Genomic DNA, 23875 nt, shown 5'->3' with positions numbered 1-23875 from the left:
ACCTGACCCCTTCCACCCTCAAGGTCACCCCTCCAGACAACAGCACAGGTTGCTGGAAGATGACTAAAACAAACGCCCAAAACTGAGATGCCGTTTCTCTACAAGATGGGGTCCCAAAGGCGAGTTCACATGATGGAACCAGGCATCACAGGGCTAAGGGGGGAGCTCCTGGCCCTACTTCCAGCTCACGTGCTAAGCAGAGTCTGGTGCAGTAGGGATCACGGGCAGCAATGCCAACTGTGTCTCAGTGGACAGAGGACAGGTTGGGGAGGAGGACTGGGAGGGCCCTCTCGGGGGGGACACATTGGGAAGCCCAACCTGGAGGGCTGACCTTCCCTAAAAGACACCCCACAAACAGCACCCACTAACTGGCTGGTGCAGAACTGGTGAGGTGCTATTGGGTGGGCACAGGTTATCAGGCCCATCAGTGGTCTGGAAGTGTGTTCCCCAGAATGATGGTCTTAGGAGTGGCCTTTGGGAGGTGATGAGGTCACGAGGGTGGGGCCTTTGGGAGGTGATGAGGTCATGAAGGTGGAGCCCTTGTGAGTGGGATTAGTGCCCTTTTATTATGAAAGAGGCCCTGCAGGGCTCCCTGCCCCCTACCATGTGACGACAGACCCAAAGACGGCTAACTGTGAACCAGGAAGAGGGCACTGGCCAGACACTGAGTCTGCCTGCTCCGTGACCTTGACTCCAGCCTCCAGAACAGTGAGAAATAAAATGTGTGTTGTTGATTAGCCCCCGGGCTGTGGGACGGTTACAGCAGCGTCCTGAGTGGACTAAGGTGGTCGGGAAGGCTGAGAGACCCAGAAGTTCCGGGCATATCTTGGATCACCACACACACAGGAGAACTGCAGGTCTTCATGGTACTCCAGGGCAGGAGAAGAGATGAAATAAAGAACACTACCCTTCCATGAAGCACGTGACAAAAGCCATCTGAGCTTCCATGAGAAGCTTTCATGGAAGCTTTTTTAAAATGTTGATATGTGGAGAGATGATCTGTACTTCATTATTAAACCCTGTTACAAGCTGCACCGTGTCCCTAAAATTCATGTATGAAGCCCTGACCCCTGGTACCTCAGAATGCAGACATGCTGGAGATGGGGCCCTTAAAGAGGTGACCAGGGTAAAATGAGGTCATATACATGGTGTCCAATATGACTGGTGGCCTTATAAGAAGGGGAGATTAGGACACATAAACCACAGGGAGGAGGACACAGTGAGAAGCAGCCAGCTGAGTCAAGGAGAGACGCCTCAGAGGAAGCCAAATCTGCTGACACCCTGATCTTGGACATCTGTCTTCAGACCTGCAAGATGCTTCACCTGAACTAATACTGTTTAATAGAGAAGTAACTGATCAGGGCACAGGCAAACATCAGGATCCAGGTGACCTCATCAAGTTTTCAGCTAGAAGACGTCTCGGAGCTCATCTATAAAGAGTCAGAACGGTTCACCTGGCCTCTGAGTTCCAGCCACCTTCCTCTCATCACGACAAAGAGGCTCTGCTTTAAAAAGCAGGTACTTGTCATTAAGCAGTAAGACTTTTGAAGCTGAAACACGGAACACCCAAGACCCACATCCCTTGCTATTCATGCCACCCACTTTCAGGCCATTTTGTGAAACAGTAGGATATTGCATAAAAGCAGCCAAAAGAGAGTGGCTCATTTAGGAGCATTACAACATTTTTTTTTTTGTAAAAGGTCTTAGTTTATTCTCTCTTTCATGAAAAACCTGCACAATCACCACAGATACAGTCACTGCAGAATCTTTACTCCTTCTGTTGTCCAATCTCCAGCTCACTTTTTTTTTGCCAGCACCAACGTTGGCCTTTGCAGTCCCCCGGACTTTCTTCATTCTGCTCTTGCTTTCCTTTCACTGTTTTCTTGAGGTCTTTTTCTTATCATACAGGCCATGTCTCGCAAGCCTGTGTTTGGGCTCATTCTTCTTTGCGTAATCCAAGGAATCATAAATCATGCCGAAGCCAGTTGTCTTGCCACCGCCTAAATGCGTTCTGAATCCAAATACAAAGATGACATCTGGTGTGGTCTTATACATTTTGGCCAGTTTTTCCCAAATTTCTGTTTTAGGTACTGTTGCCTTCCCAGGGTGAAGAACATCGACGACCATTTGTTTCCGCTGAAGCAGTCTGTTGGTCATGAACTTCCCAGTCCGGATGGTTACTGTGTCGTTCATGATGGCAGCTCATCTTCAAGCGGCCAGGGAGGAAAACAGGACCTTTTTTTTTTTTTTTTTAAAGAAGTTAAATGTACAGAGTTTAAATAAACTATTCTTCATTTCCATAATTAAATTTACAATCCAGGCTTGGTATGGTGATTGGGTTCCTAAGGGTTCAAAATGAGCTTGATTAAAATTCACCTTAAAATGATCCGTGAAAGGTGACAGCTTGAAGTCTCAAACTATGAAGCAAAAATTACTCTATCCAGGTTGATACACATAACAACTACAAAAGATAAACTTTTCCCTAACAGAAAAAAATTTTAAAAATGGTACTGAAAGCTTAGCAGGTTTTAGAAACGATACAATTAGAACCTGTCGGTAGTCTGACAAACAAGAGACCTCTTGGGGCTCGGTTTTCTCTTGTCAAGAGTTGAGCCAGAGGCACTTCTGCTGTGAGACCATGGTTTATGTTTTAGAACCTGCGATCATCTGCTTTCATTAGAACACAACCTGACCTAACTTTGCAACCTAAAGACCACGATACTACTGCTGCTTCTTGCATCATAAAGATTTTTTTTTAATTAACTTCTCACTAATTTACTCACTGAATTTCTGTATCCATGCAAGACTCCATGCAAGAAATTTGACCGTCACTAAAGCCCTAAGAAAATTCTTTATTCACATCAACTCCTACTCCTTGAATGCAGTAGTTGTGGGTCTCCCAGAAGTGAGTGATTGCTAAGCTGCAGGAGGCTTGTTCCCTCCAGCCCCTTCCCAAACCCTCTGTGTCCAGTAACTCCAATCCACCCGGTGCTGAAGCTGCCCCCTCCCTCCTGCAGGCTCCCATGATCAGGCTCCCTCCCCGCCCATCAGCCAGAGGCATTCCTCTCTGCGGAAAAGGCAGTGATGGGTCACCCTGCTCAAGGCCTTCCTGGGAGCTCAGTGGCACCCCTCACTGCAGGATAAAGCCCCGAGACCTGCCCGGGGAGGAGGGCTCCCTCTCCTCCTCATCTCCTACCACCTCTCCTTCTCCAGCCATGCCCATCCCCTCCTGGACCTTGGACTCAGGCCCGAGCCCCAGATGGCGTCCCTGCCAGCCAGGGCGACACATCTGGGCCTCTGCTCAAAATTCAAATGTCACGTAATCAAAGAGCCGTCTCTGTCTGAGCGAGTGCCCCGTCCTCCTTCCTTGCTACCCACTCTCACGGTTGATTTCTCTTCTTAGCATTCAGCACCTGACGTCACGTGTTTATTTGCTGTTTTGTCTGCTGCCAGCAAAGCCTTATGCTCCATGGGAGCAGGAATCAGGTGTTCAACGTCAGGTCCTTAGCACCTAAGTGTTCAATACATACCTTGGTTCTACTGCTCTATCAGTTTGCCAGAGGGCTTCTGTAACAAAGCGCCAGCCACAGGGAGGCTACGGCCATGGAACTGGGAGGCCAGGAGGCTGAGATCTAGGCACCGGGCTGAGATCAAGACGTCGGCAAGTGTCAGCAGGGCTGGTTCCCTCCGAGGCTGTGAGCGGGAAACCGCTCCAGGCTGCGCCACAGCTTCTGGCAATCTCGGCATTCCTTGGCTTCTATCCGCATCAGCCTGGTCTCTGCCTTCACCCTTGCAGGGCGCCTTCCCTGTCGGCATCTCTGTGTCTGTGTCCAGCTTATCCCCTCTTACAAGGATATAGTTATCATGTTGGATAAGGACTTCGTTTTAACCTGGCTGTCTCTGTAAAGACTGGATCTCCAAATAAGGCCACACTCTGAGATACTGGGGGTGAGGACACGTCAATTTCCAAGGACACAATTCAACCCGTAAAAGCCACTTCGCTGCCACCAGACATGGAATGAGTTAGGTAATTTCACCAGCAAAAGGGGGCTGATCATCAGGTCTCCCTTATCTGGCTAACAAAGAAAGCAGAGGGGCATCTCTGTCCTCTCTGTGAGCCACAGACTCAGACGTGAGAGGAGCCAAGGGCTCTGCTCAGGGGCTGGGCCCCCCTTTGCCATCTGCCGGCTCTGATCAGGCACAGGCTGTTTAGTCTGGGTCCGGCCTCAGGCCATGCTGTGCGCCTGGACGAGGTTGCACGCCAGGCCCCTGGCCCACAGTGGGCTCTCTCCAGATGTCCACTGTCATCGGCAGGGCTGCAGGGGGGACAGACAGTGTCACCCTCATCTCCCCAACACTGAGCAAGTTCCTGCAGCGGGCAGCTCACCCTCATCACCCCATCATGGCAACAGAGAACAGGAAGCAGGAGTGAAGAGGACCTGAGAGTGGGGTTACACGGAATTGGGGGGAAGACTTTTAACAACAAGCTGTCTTTTCAAACTCACATCCATCCCACGGCCCACAGAGGTCACACAGGGACATCTGATGGATGCTCAAATGCACGCTTTCCAGTGGGAACCCGGGGTCTCCCCACCTGGCCCGAGGGGCCGGCTGCTCCCCAGTCTCTCTATCACAGCCTTTCAGCTCCTCGAGCCCCCAACCCGGGAGAACCTGCAAGTCATACTCGACTCTTCTTTTTCCCTCGCCTTTCCCATTTGCTCTGAGGACAAAGCCTCTTGGCCATACCTCCAAAGTATATTTAGAATCCAAGCCCTTCCCCATGGGCCTCATAACTGGTCTCCCTGTTTCTGCCTGACCCCACCCAGCAGAGCAGCTGGAGATGGTTCCAGCACCTAAACAGGAAGACAGGCCATGCCCGCTGCTGGGCAGCCGCCCCCAACTCAGGGGCCACACTCAGACGCCAGCTCCAAAGGACTGGTAAGATGAGATGCCCTCCCTACCCCTCTCCTCTGCAGCCTCCTTTCCTATCCTCTCCCCATCCCTGCTCGGTGACAACCTCCCCAGCCTTGGACACACTAGAGCCTCTGTACTTGATCCAATGGCACCATCTCAGCTACGCTCACCATGCACTGCCTTCCTTACCATTCCCACCACGCTCATCACCCACCAACAAGGTGTATCTTTCATTCCCTATCCAGCTTCCCCACCCCTACCACAATGAAGGCAGGGTCTTGTCAGTTTGGCTCTCTGCCACACCCTGGCGTCTGCTGGCACATTCTAGGCACTCAGACAGCCACTGAAAGAAGGAATGGCTAACACTTCCAAAGCTCCTTAAAGAAAGACGCAACTGTACTCAATATCCTGCACTTAAAAGGCAGGTTACAATGATTCAACATTTTTGAAAGCTCTTCTGGCACATTGAAACAAAGCCTGGTTCATAGGATAACTCACTGCTCAAGAACTGCATTTTTCAAGTTCATAATTTTACCTACCTCAAAATAAACATGTTCTGAGCTTGCCTGGTGGCCCAGTGGTAAAGAATCTGCCTGCTTATGCCGGACACATGGGTTTATCGATCTCTGCTCTGGGAAGATCTCACATGTCTTGGAGCAACTAAGCCCGTGCACCACAACTACTGAGCCTGTGTGCTAGAGCCCAGGAACTGCAACTCCCGACGCCTGTGCGCCCTAGAGCCTGTGCTCTGCAACAAGAGAAGCCACCACTATAAGAAGCCTGCACACTGCAGCTAGAGAAGAGCTCCCGTTCACTGCAACCAAAGAAAAGCCCGTGCGGCAAGGAAGACCCAGCACAGCCAAAAGTCAATAAATATATATGTGTGTGTATGTTCCTAAATAAATGGAAAAATACTCTGTGTTCACGGATTAGAAGACAATATTGTGCACATGGCAATAGTTCCCAAAGCAATCTACAGAGTCCGTGTAATCCCTATCAAAATCCCACTTGGCTTTTTTGCAGAAATTGACATGCTGATCCTAAAATTCATACAGAATGTCAAGGAATCCAGAACAACTCTGAAAAAGAACAACCAAGTTCAAGGACTCTTACTTCCCCATTTCAAAACTTACTACAAAACTACAATAAACAAAGTGGCATAAAGATAGACATAAGGATAAATGGAAAAAGAGGAAAGTCAAGAATTAAACATCTTTCTATAGATAACTGATTTTCAACAAGGATTCCAAGGCCCTTCAAAAGAACAGTCTCGTCAACAGATGGTTTTCCACATGTAAAACAACTAGATTTCCATGTGAGAAGGAATGAAGTTGGAGCCTCCTTAAGCCATGTACAAAAATTAACTTGATCAGCATGTCTATCATCAAAGAGTATAAACAATAAATGCTGGAAAGGGTGTGGAGAAAAGGGAATCCTCCTACACTGTTAGTGGGAATGTAAATTGGTGCAGCCACTATGGAGAACAGTTTAGAGGTTCCTTAAAAAACTAAAAACAAACTACCATACGATCCAGCAATCGCATTCCTGGGCATATATCCAGAGACAAACATGATTTGAAAAGAAACACGCACCCCAATGTTCATTGCAGCACTATTTACAACAGCCAAGACATGGAAGCAACTTAAATGTCCATCAACAGATGAACGGATGGAGATAACGTGGCATGAGTACACCGTGGAGTGTTACTCAGCCGTGAAAAAGAATGAGCTGATGCCGTCTGCAGCAACATGGACGGACCTGGAGCGTACACAATTGAAGTATATAAAAGACAAGTGTCACATAATCGCTTATAGGTGGAATCTAAAAAATGATACAAATTAACTCATTTACAAAACAGAAGCAGATTCCCAGATTTCACAAACAAAGATATGGTTACTAAAGGGCAAAGGTAGGGGGAAAGATAAATTAGGGTTAGATAATCAGGGAAAGAAATTAGGATTTGGGGATTAACAGATACATGCTACTATATAGCTACTAAACAGATGATGGACAAGGACCTACTATATGGCACAGGAAACTCTCCTCAGTAATCTGTAACAACCTACATGGGGAAAGAACCTGAAAAAGAATGGGACACATACATGCACAATGGACACCCTTTGCTGTACACCTGAAACGAATATTGTAAATCGACTGTACTCTGATATAAAATAAAAAATTAGATTTAAAGAAAAAAAATATTTCCAGAACGTTAGAATGCTTGCACATGCCCAAACCTATACTCCTTCCATCTGAAACATTTAATGTCTCTGGTTATATACCATAATATGGTCAATGTTTTTATCATATACTTTTTAATTGCGTTTATCATGTATTTATTTCATATCATGTATTTGTTTATCATATTGTTTGCATTTCCCAACCATAGATTGCTTAATTTTTAATGTCTGAATTGCATATGTGCTATGAGGTAATTTTATTCTTACTACAAACTCAATATTCATCTATGAAAAACAACAACAACAAAAAACACAAATTAACTCAAAATGAATCAAAGATCTAATTGCAAAAACAAAAACTAAAAACTCTTAGAAGAAGAAAACACGGGTAAATCTTCTTCATCGTGGAATTGGCAATGGTTTCTCAGATATGCACCAAGAGCATAATCAACAAAAGAAAAAACAAATGAGACTTCACCAAAAATTTTAAAATGGTGTGCATCAAAAGACACTATCAAAAACCGAAACGACAGCCTAAAGAATGGGGAAAAAAACAATCTGCAAATCATAAATCCTGTAAAGGACCAGAATCCAGGATATAAAAGACACTGTTACAAATCACAACAAAAAGACAAGTAGCATAGTTAAAAAAATAAACAAAATACTTGAATAGAAATTTCTCCAAGAAAGATATACAAATGGCCAACAAGCAAGTGACAAGATGCTCAAAATTTTAGTCATTAGGGGAATGCAAATCAAAACCCTAAGGTATGTAAGATATACCGCTTCACACCCACTAGAATGGCTATTGTCAAAAAAGAAAACCACCCTGAAAACTGAGAACGAGAAGAAATTGGAGCCCTAATACGTAGCTGGTGGGCATGTGAAATGGGGTAGCTACTGCGGAAAACATCTTGATGGTTCCTCAATAACTTCAATATAGAGTAACCACGTGACTAATCCCACTCCTAGGTATACTCCTGAAAGAAACAAAGACAGGTGTTCAAACAAAAACTTGTACACAAATATTCACACGGGACTACTCCGAAGAGCCAACTGAAGAATGGCTAAACAAAATGTGGTCTGTTCATACCCCGGAACATTATTCAGCCATAAATCAATGAAGTACTGATACAGGCTACAACGTGGATGGACCTTGGAAACATACTAAGTGAAAGAAGCCAGACACAAAAGTGCCACATTATCGTACGATCCCTTTTATGTGGAATATCCACAGATACAGAAAGTAGATTAGTGACTACCAGGGCCTGGGTAAAGACAGAAATGGGGAGGGTTTCCCTTGGGGTGGTGAAAATGTCTGGGAAGTAGACACTGGTGACGGTCATACATCATGAATGCACTAAAAGCCATGTATTTTAAGATGGTTGATTGGGACTTGGTGGCTCAGTGGGAAAGAGTCCACTGCCAAGGCAGGAGATATAGGTTCGATCCCTGGTCTGGGAAGATCCCACACGCCACAGAGCAACTTAGGCCTGTGCGCCGCAACTCCTGAGGCTGCGCTCTAGAGCCCAGGAGCCACTACTACTGAAACCCCTGGGTCCTAGACCCCGTGTTCTGCAACAAGAGAAGCCATCACCATGAGGGCCTGTGCAACTACAGAGTATCCCCTGCTCGCCGTGACTAGAGAAAAGCCCACCTAGCAACAAACACCCAGCACAAACAACAAAAATAAAAAAAATGGTAAAAAAAAAAAAAAAGTAAATTTTATGTTGCATGAATTTTAACTCAACAGAAAAGCAGTAAGCACATCCCCCTCTCCCCAAGTATGGTATTATTAGATTCCAGGAGAGTCAAGTACTAAAATAGTAAAATACGTAGAAGAACTGGAATATGTCCAAGTCCCACTCCAGGGCATCTTGCTTTCCCCTAAAAAAGCAGCTTACCTCTGTGCAACACAGTGAATATTACCTTCAGCCAGAAAAGTCCTAAGTCAGAGCTCTGCCACCAAAGAATTCTCAAGCTCTTATTTGCTGTTTTATTATACGTCTCCATCCCAACCCTGGGGGTTCAGACAATAAAGAATCTGCCTGCGATACAGAAGATGAGGGTTCAATTTCTGTGTTGGAACGATTCCCTAAAGAAGGGGTTGGCAACCACTCCAGTATTCAAGGGGAATTCCATGGACAGAGGAGCCTGGTGGGCCACATTTCATGGGGTCACAAAAAGTCAGACACAACTGAGTGACTTACACTTCCACTTTCCTCCCAGCCAGCACCAGCCACGGGGTTCACATGTTGTAAATACACTTTGCAGAGACCACGCAGCTTCCTGGGCACTATCTGCAATAACCGCCCATCTCCTCTCTGCCATCTGTGGGTGCTGATAGCTGCTTTCGGGCGGTTGGTGCTGGACAGCTGCTCAGGTGCCGCCCCTGTGGTCAGGCTGCCCACCTTCTCTCTCCCCCTGGCTCCTTGAAGCAGTAAATGGACAAATTCTCTCTAGTGGGGTTTGTTTGAGCCCCCCTAGTGTGTGTGACCTGGAGAGTGGGGACCCCCCCAGACTCGGTTAGCTACCTCCCAGCACCCATACGTCACTTGGGCTCCAAAGTCAGGTGTCACACCCAGGAGCCCAGGTAACCGGCAATAGAACCGGGCACAGCCTCTCTGAGCCCAGGTTATCGTCTTCCTAAAGGTCACAGTAATCACCCTCCTTCTGGGCAGGACGGAAATAAACAAAGGTCCCCATCCATGGCACACGAGCTCAAGCCCACAAGTGATCGGTTTTGGTCTCCTTAGACCCAACCCACTTTCCCTTGTCCAAACACACACATACAATTTCTGGGCAGATTTCCATAACTGCTTCATCCTTTATTCTTCTAGGAGTTACCAGTTAGCAGTAAAATGGTGGAAAAGATTAGAGAAGGGGAAAAAAAAAAAAGCCATAAAAATTCTGAGCAGTACAGGAAGGACAATTCATCTTTGAATAAATGGATCATTTATAAATTTATCTTGTTTAGAACTAAATATTGTTGAGAAAAAAAAGAGTTCAGCTGTTCTATGGACTCTATCCACACTATACTGTGTGCTCAGAAAGAAAGGGCTGGAAGAGGAGGTTCATATGCTGACAGGTTAATAGCAGGTGTAACTCGGGTGACAAATTAGTGGCGGTTCTTCTTATCTGATGGCTGTAATCTGCATGCAGTGTAATATTAAAAAGACAAGTCCTTGAAACAATAAAAGGACAGCTGTGTGCCCGCCCCCTGCCCCCACAGTGCAAACACTCCCAGCCCCACATACCTTGTTGAGCTTGCCCAAGGAAGATATGAGATCCGCCCATTCACTCGAGGACTCGAAATTTCTTAATGCCTTTTCGATCACGGAAGAGTAATTTCTGTATCTGTAATCATTCAACAGCTCTTGCTCCTCTGGATCCATCTTTCATTCTCGCAGCAGAAAAGGTATCTAAGAGGGAATCAGAGGACAAACAGATGCGGCAGCTCTTCGAGGATGTAAAGTGTCCCCAGCCCACTGCCCTGGAGGCCACGTGGCCGCAAACACTCTTATACCCAGATGGGCTGGGTGATCCAACTCAAATATTTAGCAAGGCTGCTGAGCCAGGCGCTAGGGGACATAAAAGATAAATGGTTCTGGCGTCTCCTGGACTCTGAGGGAGACAAATGGATGAAGCTGAAAGAAGGAACACGCTAGGGTTCCACTTAATGGACAAAGTGAACTCTAGGAGCGAAACTCACCAAGTAGCTAACTGCGTGTTGTTGCCAACTGCGAATTCTGAATGCACGTGGTTCCTGCCAGCATGGGGCATCTACTAGCCCTAAGGAAAAGCAGATCTGTGTCCTAACTGAACAGTTGGTTTAGCACCCAATCCTTTACAGATAGACTCCAAGACAGGACTGTAAGTATTCTACAAGAAAATCAGGTGGGGGGAAAAAAGTTAAAAAGCCCAAGGATCTAAGCGTGACATGTCTGACAGCAGTGGTGTCAGAAATCCACCACATGACCGTTCATTTGCGTGTGGGTGTGCTCAGTCATTGTCTGACTCCCCATGGACTGTAGCCCACCAGGCTCCCTTGTCTGTGGGATTTTCCAGGCAAGAATACTGGAGCAGGGTCTTGGTGCAGCGGATCTTCCCCAACCCAGGGATCAAACCCACATCTCCCGCATCGCAGGTGCATTCTTTACCACTGCGCCACCTGGGAAGCCTTGACTGTTTATTTTCTAAGTAGTAGTGGTTACCTGCCTGGCCCCCGACAGGGTGCTGCCCCCATGGCGCTATGTCTCCAGGCGAGGAGTCTGGATGGAGGTGTGTTACACCAGGGCCCAGGTGCTTGCCATTTTCTTTTGGCCCTTGTATATTCTTTTTTTTTCTCCCCTGTGGCTAGATGCATTCATTATACATGAGGACTGCAGCTACTGCAAAGCCTGAGGCAGCGGTGGTAGAGTGGACTCCTCTGGCCTTTTGCCTTCCACCTTTCCCCTATTTTATGCCTCAAAACAAAGGTTTGATGTTGGAGCTGAAGCCTCACCTTGCAACCCAGGGGAAAGAGCCATCTTTAGGGCATGACTCCCATGCATTAAGTGGAAGGAAGGCGCCACACCAACCTTGGACACTCTGCCCCGGACTTACTGCTTTCTGCATGTTAAGAGTTGAGTTTAAGCTGTTAAATCAAGTGTTCTGTTACTCACAGCTAAACATGATCCTGACTTATGAGCCTACGTGGTATCTCACTAGCTCACGCTCTGGAAGGAGAGAGAAGCATGGAGTAATGGTGACGTGAGTAAATTCCCCCGAGGCAGCGTCAGTGTGCTAACCAAACTGCGTGTCATCAATCAGACAAAAAGGCAAATACTACTTCACAGAAGAAACTGAGCTGCAGGGACAACGTGATCTTTAAGACTCAATGTTTCGTTTCATAGCTATGGGGAAGTTTTAAGACCCTCCAGGTCTTATCCTCTTCGCTTTCTGATTGCTCCGGGCCCCCTGTGATAAGGCCAACACAACTGACTTTCAAATCATCAACGCGAGTGGACTCTGCTTCCTCATTCCGCTCCCAGGAGGACGGTGTGGTCCTCATTCCGCTCCCAGGAGGACGGTGTGGCAGGCCACTTCCTCCTCCTGCAGACAGCCTCCCATCAGCACACACTCCTCTGTGGCAGGCCACTTCCTCCTCCTGCAGACAGCCTCCCATCAGCACACACTCCTCTGGGCCATCCGCCCTGTGCTGGCTCCCACCCACCTCTCTGCAGACCCACCCTCATCTACACGCCTGCCAGATGCTGGCATTCCCGGGCAACATGCTTGGGTCCCTCCCACCCTCTCTCTCTCCCCTCAATGATCTATTCGTTTAAGTAATTAATACCAGCTTCATGTTCATGACTCACAGGTTTATAGCCCTCCAAACCTCCCCCTCGAAGACCCAAATTCATGCCAATGCTTCCTTGACTTCTCTACACGTCTGAAACAGCGCGTCCGAAACTAGACTCTCTAGTGTCCATCAACAACATGAAGTCTAGCCATGTGATGGCATGCTCCTCGGTGATGAGAAAGAACAAAGCGCTGAACATGTGGATGCACCTGGAAGATACAAGCTTAGTGGAAGAAGCCGGTCATAAAAGGCCATGTATCGCATGACTCCATTTATATGAAATGCCCAGAAGAGGCCAGTCTGTAGAGATGGCAAGTGGATGCATGAGTGGTTGCTTAGGGTGGGGAGTAGGAACAGGGAGTAACTGCAAATGAGCACAAGGGATCTTTTTTATTGGGGGTGGGGGGGGAGTGGGGCACGGATGGGTAATGGAAATGTGCTAAAAACTGGATTATGGCCATGGCTGCATAACTCCATAAGTTTACTAAAAATCATTGAATGATATACTGAAATGAAAGAATTTTATGGTCTGTAAATTATAACTCAACAACACTGTTTTTAAAAAACCCTCCACTCCTTTTTTCTTTTCCAGTAGGTTTACTATAGAATATTGACTATAGCTCTCCATGCTATACAGTAGGACCTTGGTGTTTATCCATTCTATATACAATAGTTCGCATCTGCTAACCCCAAACTCCCAATCCATGCCTCCCCCTCCTCCCCTCTCCCTCGGCAACCACAAATCTGTTCTCTGTCTGTTTCCGTTTTATAGATAAGTTCATTCGTGTCACATTTTAGATTGCATACAGAAGTGATATCATACAATATTTGTCCTTCCCTGTCTTTCTAACTTACTTCACTTAGTATGATAATCTCCAGTTGCATCCATGTTGCTGCAAATGGTATTATTCCATTTGTTTTTTATGGCTGAGCAGTATTTGTTTTTTATGGCTGAGCAGTATTCTACTGTGTATATACACCTTATCTTCCTTATCCATTCATCGGTCAGTGGGCATTTAAGTTGCTTGTGCAAAAAAACCCTCCATTCTTGGAGGGGATATGTGTACACTTTCGACTGACTCAATCATTGGGCACGGCAGAAACCAACACAACACTGCAAAGCAATTATCCTCCAATTAAAAATAAACTTTAAAAAAAAAAGCCCTCCACTCTTAGAGGGGTATATGTACACTTTCGACTGACTCAATCGTTGCAGAAACCAACACAACATTGTAAAAAGCAATTATCCTCCAATTAAACTTAAATAAACTTAAACTTAAAAAACAAATAACTGGAAAAAAAAAAACAAACCTCCACTCTGGATTCTACCTGCACAGCATGTTCCCTCTCCAGTCTTCCTTTCCTCAGAAAGCGGCCCCTCCACCTATGAGACCTCTGACGTCGTCCTGAACTCTTCCTTCTCTTTATCAGCCACACTGAGCCCAAGTCCTGTTAGCTCATCTTCCAACACACCCGTGGATTCTCCACTGAGTGAGTCATCTTTCTCCTGCAAGCTTGGAGAAGCCTAAGGCTTCTCCTTCAGACTCTTGTCTCTCTGCTCCTGTGCGTACTTTCACACAGCGCTCCAAGTCCTCTTAAAACATAAAACACTTCCCCACCATGTTTAAACTCTTCCCATTGGGCTTCTCTGGTGGCTCAGAGGGTAAAGCGGCTGCCTGCAATGCGGGAGACACGGGTTGGATCCCTGGGTCAGGAAGATCCTCTGGAGAAGGAAATGGCAACCCACTCCAGTACTCTTGCCTAGAAAATCCCATGGACGGAGGAGCCTGGTAGGTTACAGTTCATGGGGTTGCAAATAGTCGAGCGATTTCACTTCATTGAGTCTATATATAGTAAGCCCTCACTCCCTTCATGCCCAGCCCACTTCTGGACCTGCAAGGCTCTACCTGCCTGTCTCCTTGCAGCACTCTGCTTGTCCTAATTCATCCTTTCACGGGGCTTTGCACATGCTGGACCTCCCTGCAAAAACACACTGCACTACGCATAGGTACGCGATAGGACTGTCGGCTCATTCCTGGAAAAGACTGTCTTTTTTTCTGAAATAATATTTCATAGTTTTTGAAAAGAATAAGGATGGTAATGAGAGATGTAGTTTGTTTTGCTGAGTAAAGACATAAGAATTTAGTACATCACAATGGTCTACGTGTTTTTAATTCCAGGAGATTTATAAGTCTGATATCCCATATTCTGAACCACTGTAATACTCCATGCAGTCTGTTCACTCTATTAGGTGTCAAAGCACTGGGGAAAGAAACAAGAACAAGGCAGGGTTCGACTCTTACAGTTCAGAGCCTAATAAAAGAGGAAATGCCTAAACATGTAATTTCAATTTAACGTGGCATGGAACTTCCCTGGCAGTCCAGTAATTAAGACTCCTTGATGCCAATGCAGGCGGCATGGGTTCCATCCCTAGATGGGGAACAAAGAGCCCACATGCCTCAAGGTACTGCCAAAAAACTGAAAATACAATAAAAACTAAAGGATACATTTTAAAAAATTAATGTGCACACAGAGTGATGGAGGGTTGGCTGAGGTATCAGAGTGATGCTGGCAAGAAGGGCAGAGGGAGCCCAACGAACAGCAGAGAAGTCCTCAAAGTCCACAGGTGTGGGCGCTTGCTAGAAGGAAGAGAGCCTTGTCAGTGACAGCATGTGTGTTTAGGAGATGGGACAGCCAAGGGGCACCACTGCTCATGGGAAGCAAGGTGTGAGCCCAGTAAAAGCGGGTAACTGGAACAGTTCAATGTTATGGTTGGTTGTAAGAAGAAAGCCTCCTTGATGTCACTAACAGCACAGGTGAGAAGTTTGGAAACAGTCAAGCAAGCTCTTTTATTTCAAAATATGGGGCACCTGCTGCTATGCTTGTAAGTGAGACTCCTAGGTGGGCTTGGTAAACCCATCATTTCTGCATGTATTTCTCTCATGCTACACACAAGAGTCCTAGTAGATGGGTATCATCAACTTCCAGATAAGGATGCCGGGATTGAGGCCTTCCAAAAAAGGTGCCAGGGTCCCACTGGGGCAAACAACTGGCAGAATCAGGATTCCAGTTCAGGCCAGCCAGATGCCACAGAGCCTCAACCATATTACGCCACAGGTAAAACTCAAAGTACAACCTTTATAGAGCTCCCCTGACAATGATTTTGCAATCTCCTCCGGATACCTTTTCTGTGAGAGACTCAATAACTCAGTATACTGACTGAGTATGACAACCTAGTAACAATTACACTCAAAGGAGCAGTCCTATAAACAAGCACATGGGGCCAGATGAATCCGCCGGAAAAAAATGGAAAACTCTCAGCTGGGAATCTCTCACCTTAACCACGCTTAATTTCTTAGAAAAGCAAGCTGAAGTGAAAAATCAAACACCTAGATCCAAAATAAGTTAGTTTTAGAAATGTTGACATGAAAGACCTGTTTCTGAGATGAAAACATAAAAGTGAAAAAAATGTCAAAAAGTCACATCTCTCATGAGAGAGACCCACTTATCGATAAATAATGATCCTCTGCCACAGCACAGAAAAAACACTCATCTGCAAGCCGTTTAATCGACTCTAGGCCACACATGATTTTGAATGGGGTCTTTCAGAGTGGTAATTAGATTGTAGTGGAAAAACGTGAGGCGTACAATGGGCGCCAGCTTTGGCGGGGAAAAGGCGCCTCTACTTTCTTACCAAAAAAAATCCTACCAGGGTTCTCCCGAGGGTAGGGCAGCTGTCCCAGATCAGGGGAAACACCTGAGGGTAACAGCCTCCATAAGCAGGGCACAGAGATGCTTTATGGACCATTTAGGGCGTCAGCAGCCGGCGGCGAGACTGCAAGACGACGCAGGCGGGCCGAGCGCGCACTGCGGCTCAGATTCCCTTCTCCAGAGGGCAGTCTGGAAGGCTTGGGGTGGTGGCGGGGGGTGGTCTTTCCTCCACGGGGAAAACCTTCATCTCACAAAAGATTTCAATTCCTAGACCAGCTTCCCGAGTAGAACTGGGAACCAAAACAAAGCCGCGCGCGGCTCCAGCATCCGCCGCCGGCTGGCGGGCCGTGACCCACCTGACCTCCACCTGCCGGACTAGAAGGCCGCGCGCGCGGGCCGGACCTGCCTGCCTTCGCCGCCGGGAGCCGGGGGGACCCGGGGGTGGGGGTTGGCGGCCCCTGGGGGTAGGGTCGGAGGGTCCCGGGCCGGCGCCCCCACGCCCACTGGCGGGGGCTCGTTAGGGCCGCCCCCGCGCTGCTGCAGTGCGCGCTCCGCCGAGCCACCTGCATGCAGCCCAGGCGCGCCCCCGAGGCACCGCCCAAACTCCTGGGCACCGGGCGAGGACGCCCCCGCCGCTCGCGGGCCCGCGGGAGGAGACGCCGCCTGGCTCCCTCGGCTTCCATCTGGCAGACGAGCGCGCGGGCTCCACTTACCGGCGGCGTCGGCTTCTTCCGCGGCGGGCGCGCCCACGAGAGAGGCGCGGAGGAACCGGCCTGGACGCCACGGGTCGAGCGGGTCGGCCGGGACCGCGGGGGAAACGCCGCGCCCGAACCCCAGCGGCAGCGGCTCCGAGAGACTGGGGCTGGCCGGGAGGCGGGTCTTCGGCGGCGCCTGGGGAGGGCGTGGCCAAGGGCGGGTCCTCCCCGGGGCGTGGTTTGTGAGGGCGTGGTCTATGGGGGCGGGTCCTCAAACGGGTAGGGGTGGGGCTACGGGCGGAGATCCTCTGAGGATGGGACGGGGCCAGCGTCGGGAGGTGGGGCCCTCGAGGAGTGTGGGCGGGGCCAAGGAAAGAGCCCTCGGCTCGTGAGGGCAGGGCCGAAGGCGTGTCCTCGACGCTAGGGGCGGGGCTTCAGGGCGGTCCCTGGACTCGGGGGCGGGGGCAGAAGGCGGTCCCGGTGGGTGGGGCGGGCTCAGGGAGGCGGGTCCTCTGCGCGCGGGGGCGGGGCCTGAACCCGGGCCTGGCAAGCGCAGCGCTTCCACCCGGTGTTCCCCAGGGTCAGGGAATCAGCCGGGGCCAGGTGGGGTTTGGAGTGACAGGCAAGGAGAAACCGTTGCACCCGAGACCGGTGGGGGTCCGTGGCACCTGGCCATCGGGACCACACCCCAGAGCCTCGGGGAGGAAGCGGAGCAAATCCTTCCATACATGCTCGGGCCACAGGAGGTTTGGGGGACCCTGGCTAAGGTGCCCCACCCCAGCCCCACAGGCTTCACTTTTCCTATCCTTGGCATCAGAGGAGGTGAGGGAGATAATTTCTACAATTAGCTTATTTACGTAGCTCTGGCTCAGGAAGGAGACCTCACATCAAGCCTAAAGGGCATTAATATTTTCAGATGAACCCCTAACCGCTTTCAGGTGCCTTCGGGACCCACACAGTCCAGACCTACCCGGCCTGGCCTGACAGCCTCAGGGCAAGAGGCACCTGATAACCGGGCTCAGGCAGAGTTCACCTGAGCACCTGATGACACCAGCTTGGGGCTCCCAGCCAACCAGAGCAGTGGCACCTGTTGATTGAGGTTGTGGTTTTTGCAGAATCACATCTAATCTGGGGCTCATAAATACTAGGCCATCCGTGAAAGAGTCTGAGGGGATGGGAGTGGGGAGTCTATGAACACGCTGCAATTGGGTAGAACATGTTGTGTTTATCTGTGTTTCTGGAGAAAGGGTATAGAATTTGTATCACATTCCCAGGGGCTCTATCTCCTCACCCAAAATACCAATAATATTTTAATAGTTTGAGATGCTGGACCTCTGGCCCAGCCAGGCTTATGGTTCTGATCTCCCATCTCCATTCCATCCATACCAAGTGTCCCAGATGTAAGCCCTCTAATAGTCAGTTCTAGAAATGGTCTTCAAGTGAAAATAGAAGAAAACTAAAGGATTGAGCATTTGGCAAGACAAAGAATGAATGAAAATTGATTTCCTAATGAAGATGTGATAAACTCCATTTTTACAGAAACAAAGTTGACAAACATATGAGTTTCTTTTCTTTTCTCCTTTTTTTTTTTTTTTAGGCTCCTCAAATCCTACCACTTTTCACATTACGTTGAACTAACAGAGATAAGGTGGCTTCCCCAGTGGCTCAGTGGTAAAGAATCCGCCTGCAGTGCAGGTGACATGGGTTCAATCCCTGGGAAGATCTCCTGGAGAAAGAAATGGCAACCCACTCCAGTATTCTTGCTTGGGAAATCTCATGGACAGAAGGAGCCTGGCTGACCCTAGTCCATGGGCTTGCAAAAGAATTGGATGCAACTTGGCGACTAAACAATAGCAACAGAGATAGAAGAATTGCTTGTATCCACTGTTAAGAATAATCAGTCTGTCAGTGCCAAGACCACCTCGTACAATTTTGTCTTAATGCATTTATATAAAATAATACATGTGTCTTGTAGTTCAGTCACCTAGCGCTGAAGAATGCCAGGGGTGTGGGAACTTAATTTAAATGAACTTTAACACGTCAGGATAGTATAAACCCTTAAAGGAAGAACTCCATTCATAATCAGGTTGGATGGTAAATGTACAGCATTAAGATTTGAACCTTTCTTCTTTTAAGGGTCTGTTTCCCTGGTTCCGGTTGTCTTGTCACCCTTGATCTACTACTGAGCTATGTTCATCTGTTTCAGTTCAGTTCAGTTCAGTCTCTCAGTCGTGTCTGATTCTTTTCGGAATCGAAGCATGAATCGCAGCACGCCAGGCCTTCCTGTCCATCACCAACTCCCGGAGTTCACTCAGACTCACGTCCATCGAGTCAGTGATGCCATCCAGCCATCTCATCCTCTGTCCTCCCCTTCTCCTCCTGCCCCCAATCCCTCCCAGCATCAGAGTCTTTTCCAATGAGTCAACTCTTTGCATGAGGTGGCCAAAGTCCTGGAGTTTCAGCTTTAGCATCATTCCTTCCAAAGAAATCCCAGGGCTGATCTCCTTCAGAATGGACTGGTTGGATCTCCTTGCAGTCCAAGAGACTCTCAAGAGTCTTCTCCAACACCGCAGTTCAAAAGCATGAATTCTTCAGCGCTCAGCCTTCTTCACAGTTCAACTCTCACATCCATACATGACTACTACAAAAACCATAGCCTTGACTAGATGGACCTTTGTTGGCAAAGTAATGTCTCTGCTTTTCAATATGATATCTAGGTTGGTCATAACTTTTCTTCCAAGGAGTAAGCGTCTTTTAATTTCACGGCTGCAGTCACCATCTGCAGTGATTTTGGAGCCCTAAAAAATAAAGTCTGACTCTGTTTCCCCATCTATTTCTCATGAAGTGATGGGACCAGATGCCCTGTTGAGTTCATCTGTTTAAGATATGTAAATAGCCTAGGTGCCTTGCATAATAATACTTTAATTAGGGCACTTCAGATTTAATTTAAATCAGAACTGTAAGCCTTTTGACAATAAAGAAGGCTCTATAAATCAGAGGAAATGACATTTTCTGGCTCAGGCTTAGTGTTTAGTGTTAGTCGCTCAGTCGTATCTGACTCTTTTCGACCCTGTGGACTGTAGCCTGCCAGGCTCCTCTATCCATGGGATTCTCCCGGTAAGAATACTGGAGTGGGTAGCCATTCCCTTCTCCAGGGGATCTGCCTGACCCCAGGCTCAGGCTGGTCCCCCCTATTAGGGAGATCGGCCAGGGAGACACATTCTGAGTCTCCAGGGGCAGATACTGGTGACTCCCTAAGCCAGTCTCTTCTCCACCCACCTGGGTAGGAGCCTTGCATAGTTCTGTAGTTGATGCTGTGCCCACGTTGTGTTGACTTGCAGGAACAAATAAACCTTTGTCGGGATCATCATTACCACCTGTTTCATCTCCGCTGCATCACTGTTTGGGCTCTTGAGCTGTCACAATCCTGTTGCAGTTCAGTAGGTGAGGGTAAAGGTGATGCTGTGTTTGGGTTCCCCACACAGGTGTCAACCTAGAAAACTGAAAACGTGTGACAACCTGAAAAGTGTGTCACAGAGCAGCTGATGTGGATGGGATCTCTGGCTCCATTCGGTGCCTAAAAACACATTGTATGAGATAGTTCATTTAAAATATGCCACTTCAGGGAATTCCCTAGTGGTCCTGTGGTTAGTTTGCCACAGGGGAACAGATCGCTCTCTAGTTGGAGAACTAAGATCCTGCAGCATGCCCAAACAAATAAAAAATATAATATGCCACTTTGTTTTCCTGCCTTTTATTTCTATTCTATGCATTTCTTTTTTTCCCCCCTTTTTTAAGAAAAAAAGCTTTTTATTTTGTATTTGTGGAGGGGGGGGGCTTCCCTGGTGACTCAGCAGTAAAGAATCCACTTACAATGTAGGAGACACAGGTTCAATCCCTGGGTCAGGAAGATCCCCTGGAGGAGGGCATGGCAACCCACTCCAGTATTCTTGCTTAGAGGATCCCATGGACAGAGGAGCCTGGTGGGCTACAGTCCCTGGAGTGGCAAAGAGTCAGACACGACTGAAGCAACTCAGCACTCATGCAGGCACATAGCCTATTAACAATGCTGGGATAGTTCCAGGTGAACAGCGAAGGGACTCAGCCATACATTCACATGTATCCATTCTCCCCTAAACTCTCCTCCCATCCAGGCTGCCACATGACAGTGAGAAAAGTTCCCTGTGCTATACAGCAGGCCCTTGTTAGTTATCCATTTTAAATACAGCAGTCCATCCCCAACTTCCTAACTAGCCCTTCCCCCTATCCTCCCGCTCAGCAACCACAATCTCATTCTGAAGTCTGTGAGTGTGTTTCTGTTTTGTAAGTAAGTTCATTCATATCATTTCTTTTTAGATTCCACATATAAGGGACGTCATACAGTATTTCTCCTTCTCTATCTGACTTACTTCACTCAGTATGACAATCTCTAGGTCCATCCATTTTGCTAAAAATATGCCAATTTAAAACCATATTTCATTTGTCTAGTTCATGGAAAAGTTCACACAGAGGCTGGATTGGGGATCTAATAATCATATAGCTTACAAATCCTTTAGATTTGGTGTATCATTTCCTCTAATTTTTACGCCAAAGGAATTGCCTGTGATCTTTAGACTCATAATAGTGAAGTTGAATGTACCAAGTGCTAGGCATCAAGGAATTTTGTGGTCAAACAGTCCTGGATACAATTCTGACTTTTGGCTCTTGTGATCTTGAAAAATTAATCACCCTCTCCAAACCTTTATTTATTTGAAAAATGACATTAAGAGCTACCTCAGGGACTTCCCTGGTGGTCCAGTGGTTAAGACTCTCCGATCCCAATGCAGGGGGCCTGGTTCCATCGCTGGTCAGGGAACTAGATCCCACACGCTACAGCTAAGAGTCAAATGCCACAGCAAAGATTGAGGATCCTGTGTACTGCAACTAAGACCTGGTGCAGCCCAATAAATAAAATATTTAAAAAGAAAATCTACCTCAAAGGACTGTGGTGAGAATTATATGAAACAATGTTGGGAAAGCATTAAGCATGACTTATGGCCTAGCATCGGAGAAGGCAATGGCACCCCACTCCAGTACTCTTGCCCGGAAAATCCCATGGATGGAGGAGCCTGGTAGGCTGCAGTCCATGGGGTCGTGAAGACTCAGACATGACTGAACGACTTCACTTTCACTTTTCACTTTCATGCACTGGAGAAGGAAATGGCACCCCACGGGGGAGCCTGGTGGGCTGCCGTCTCTGGGGTCGCACAGAGTAGGACAGAATCGACTTAGCAGCAGCAGCAGTAGCAGCAGCATGGCCTAGCATGCCATGGGTTCTCAATTCATGATTTTTTCCCCTTTGTGAGTCCAAGCCTAAATATTGTTCTTTTTCCTTTACAGCATACTATGAAACGTTTTCATGCACTACTATTCGTTAGATTCCTTTTGGTTGTAAGCAACAATAAGCCATTTCAAACTATCTTAAGGAAAAGGGCAGCTTCTTTTAAGGGTACAAGAGTTTCTTAGGGCATCTCTTAGAATCCAGAATATCAGGGATGATCTGAAGCTGGGGAATGGATGCCCCTGTGAGGAGAGGGGCCTCTTTTAGGGGGAGGGGCAGTCTGTAGCTGCTTTTTAAAGTTTATTTGTGCTGGGTCTTCGTTGTAGCATGCAGGCTCCAGAGCACACGTGCTCAGTGTCCCCATGGGATTTTAGTTCCCCAACCAGAGGTTGAACCCACGTCCCCTGCTTGAAAGGCAGATTCTTAACCACTGGACCACAAGGGAAGTTCCTGTAGCTGCTTAATTTTATTTTTTTTTTAACTGAAGTATTGTTTTTTAATCGAAGGATAATTGCTTTACAATATTATGTTGGTTTCTGCCTTACAGCATGAATCAGCTGTAAGTATACATATGTTCCCTCTCTCTTGGTGGCGCTAGCGGTAAAGAATCTGCCTGCCAATGCGGGATATGCAAGAAACTGAGTTTGATCCCCGGGCGGGGAGGAGCCCCTGGAGGAGGAAAAGGCAATCCACTCCAGTATTCTTGCCTGGAGAATCCCGTGGACAGAGGAGCCTGGAGAGCTACAGTTCATGGGGGTCCCAAAGAGTCGAACATGACTGAGCACGCACACAGCCTCCCTCTGGAAGCCCCCTCCCACCCCTCACCGAATCCCATCTATGTCGGTTGCGCGGGTTGGGCTCCCAGCAGCCGGTTATTTCACACGCGGTAGTGCACGTGTTTCAGCGGTACTCTCTCTGTCCCACCTCTCCTTCCCACCCTGTGTCCACAAGTCTGCTCCCTGAAGCTGCTTTCCTTCGCTGCGTCCTTCTCTGACTGTGCCTGGCTCCCCAGGCTCCTTAGGCAACAGGAGGTGGGGCGCGGTCACTCACAGGAGCAGCTGCGCTCACTCCCTGATCCAGCCCAGCTGGTCAGGCTCTTCAGAGGAAAGGCCTGCAACTGGCGCAGTAAACAGAGGCTGGCAGGACAGTCACCTTGCAGCTGCTGCAGCTACTCACATGGGAACAAGCAGGGCAAATGGGGCCAGGAGAGAATTCTCAGGAAGAGGCTGCTGGGATGATCTTCAGTAAGAGCCCCCTCTGACCTTTACATGAGAATGAGGAATGCCACTCTGATCAGCAGCTTACAATTAGGGGTCTTTTGAGTGTGCTACATGCTGATCCAAAAAATACCAAGTCAGGACATGGCCAGAGACCAAAAAAACAAAAAAAAAGGAGAAGAAAGGGATTGGCCTGTTTAGGCGTGCATTTCCTGTCTAACCCCATCAGGCAGAGCCTAAAAGTGCTCCATGGTTCCTGTGCTCCTGCCCATCATCGGCAGGAGTCTGGAGGCTGGCTGCAGAAAGGCCAGAGTAGGAAAGGTATTCAGGAAACTTATTGAAAGCTATTAGAATGCTTTTAGAACCAGGCAAGCTGACATTAAAATGTCTTAGGAGCTATGGTCTGAGACGAATATTTGATCACGCAGTGTAGGGAAGGTTAGAGGAAGTGATTCAGACTTCCCTCTACACAAAGTGGATGGAAAAGTGACGTG

The 23875-nt window shown here is 47.9% G+C and overlaps 1 protein-coding gene and 1 pseudogene across 4 annotated transcripts in view; both read right to left on the bottom strand.

Annotated features, from left to right (window-relative positions):
- DOP1B (DOP1 leucine zipper like protein B) overlaps nt 1–17022 on the bottom strand; it is a 130951-nt gene extending 113929 nt beyond the window's left edge. For 2 of the 3 annotated variants that reach the window (XM_027548663.1, XM_027548668.1), the window contains exons 1-2: nt 16863–17018; nt 10352–10516 (exon numbers count right to left, since the gene is read on the bottom strand). In XM_027548663.1, the coding sequence (XP_027404464.1) occupies nt 10352–10489 (138 nt within the window). In that variant the 5' untranslated portion in view covers nt 10490–10516; nt 16863–17018. Of the gene's footprint in view, nt 1–10351; nt 10517–16862 lie in introns of all 3 variants that reach the window. The other variant, XR_003512031.1, reaches the window with a different exon arrangement.
- Nucleotides 1683–10439, bottom strand: LOC113896512 (annotated as a pseudogene). The gene is made up of 2 exons (XR_003512032.1): nt 10352–10439; nt 1683–2342 (listed from the first exon to the last, which is right to left on the bottom strand). The product of XR_003512032.1 is annotated as a 40S ribosomal protein S24 pseudogene (transcript).
- Nucleotides 17023–23875: the final 6853 nt, after the last annotated feature.

This window comes from Bos indicus x Bos taurus, chromosome 1 (genome assembly GCF_003369695.1).
Source record: "Bos indicus x Bos taurus breed Angus x Brahman F1 hybrid chromosome 1, Bos_hybrid_MaternalHap_v2.0, whole genome shotgun sequence".
NCBI lineage: Eukaryota > Metazoa > Chordata > Mammalia > Artiodactyla > Bovidae > Bos > Bos indicus x Bos taurus.
The sequence above is the reverse complement of the archived record's forward strand: the minus strand, read 5'-3'. Positions and strand labels throughout refer to the sequence as shown.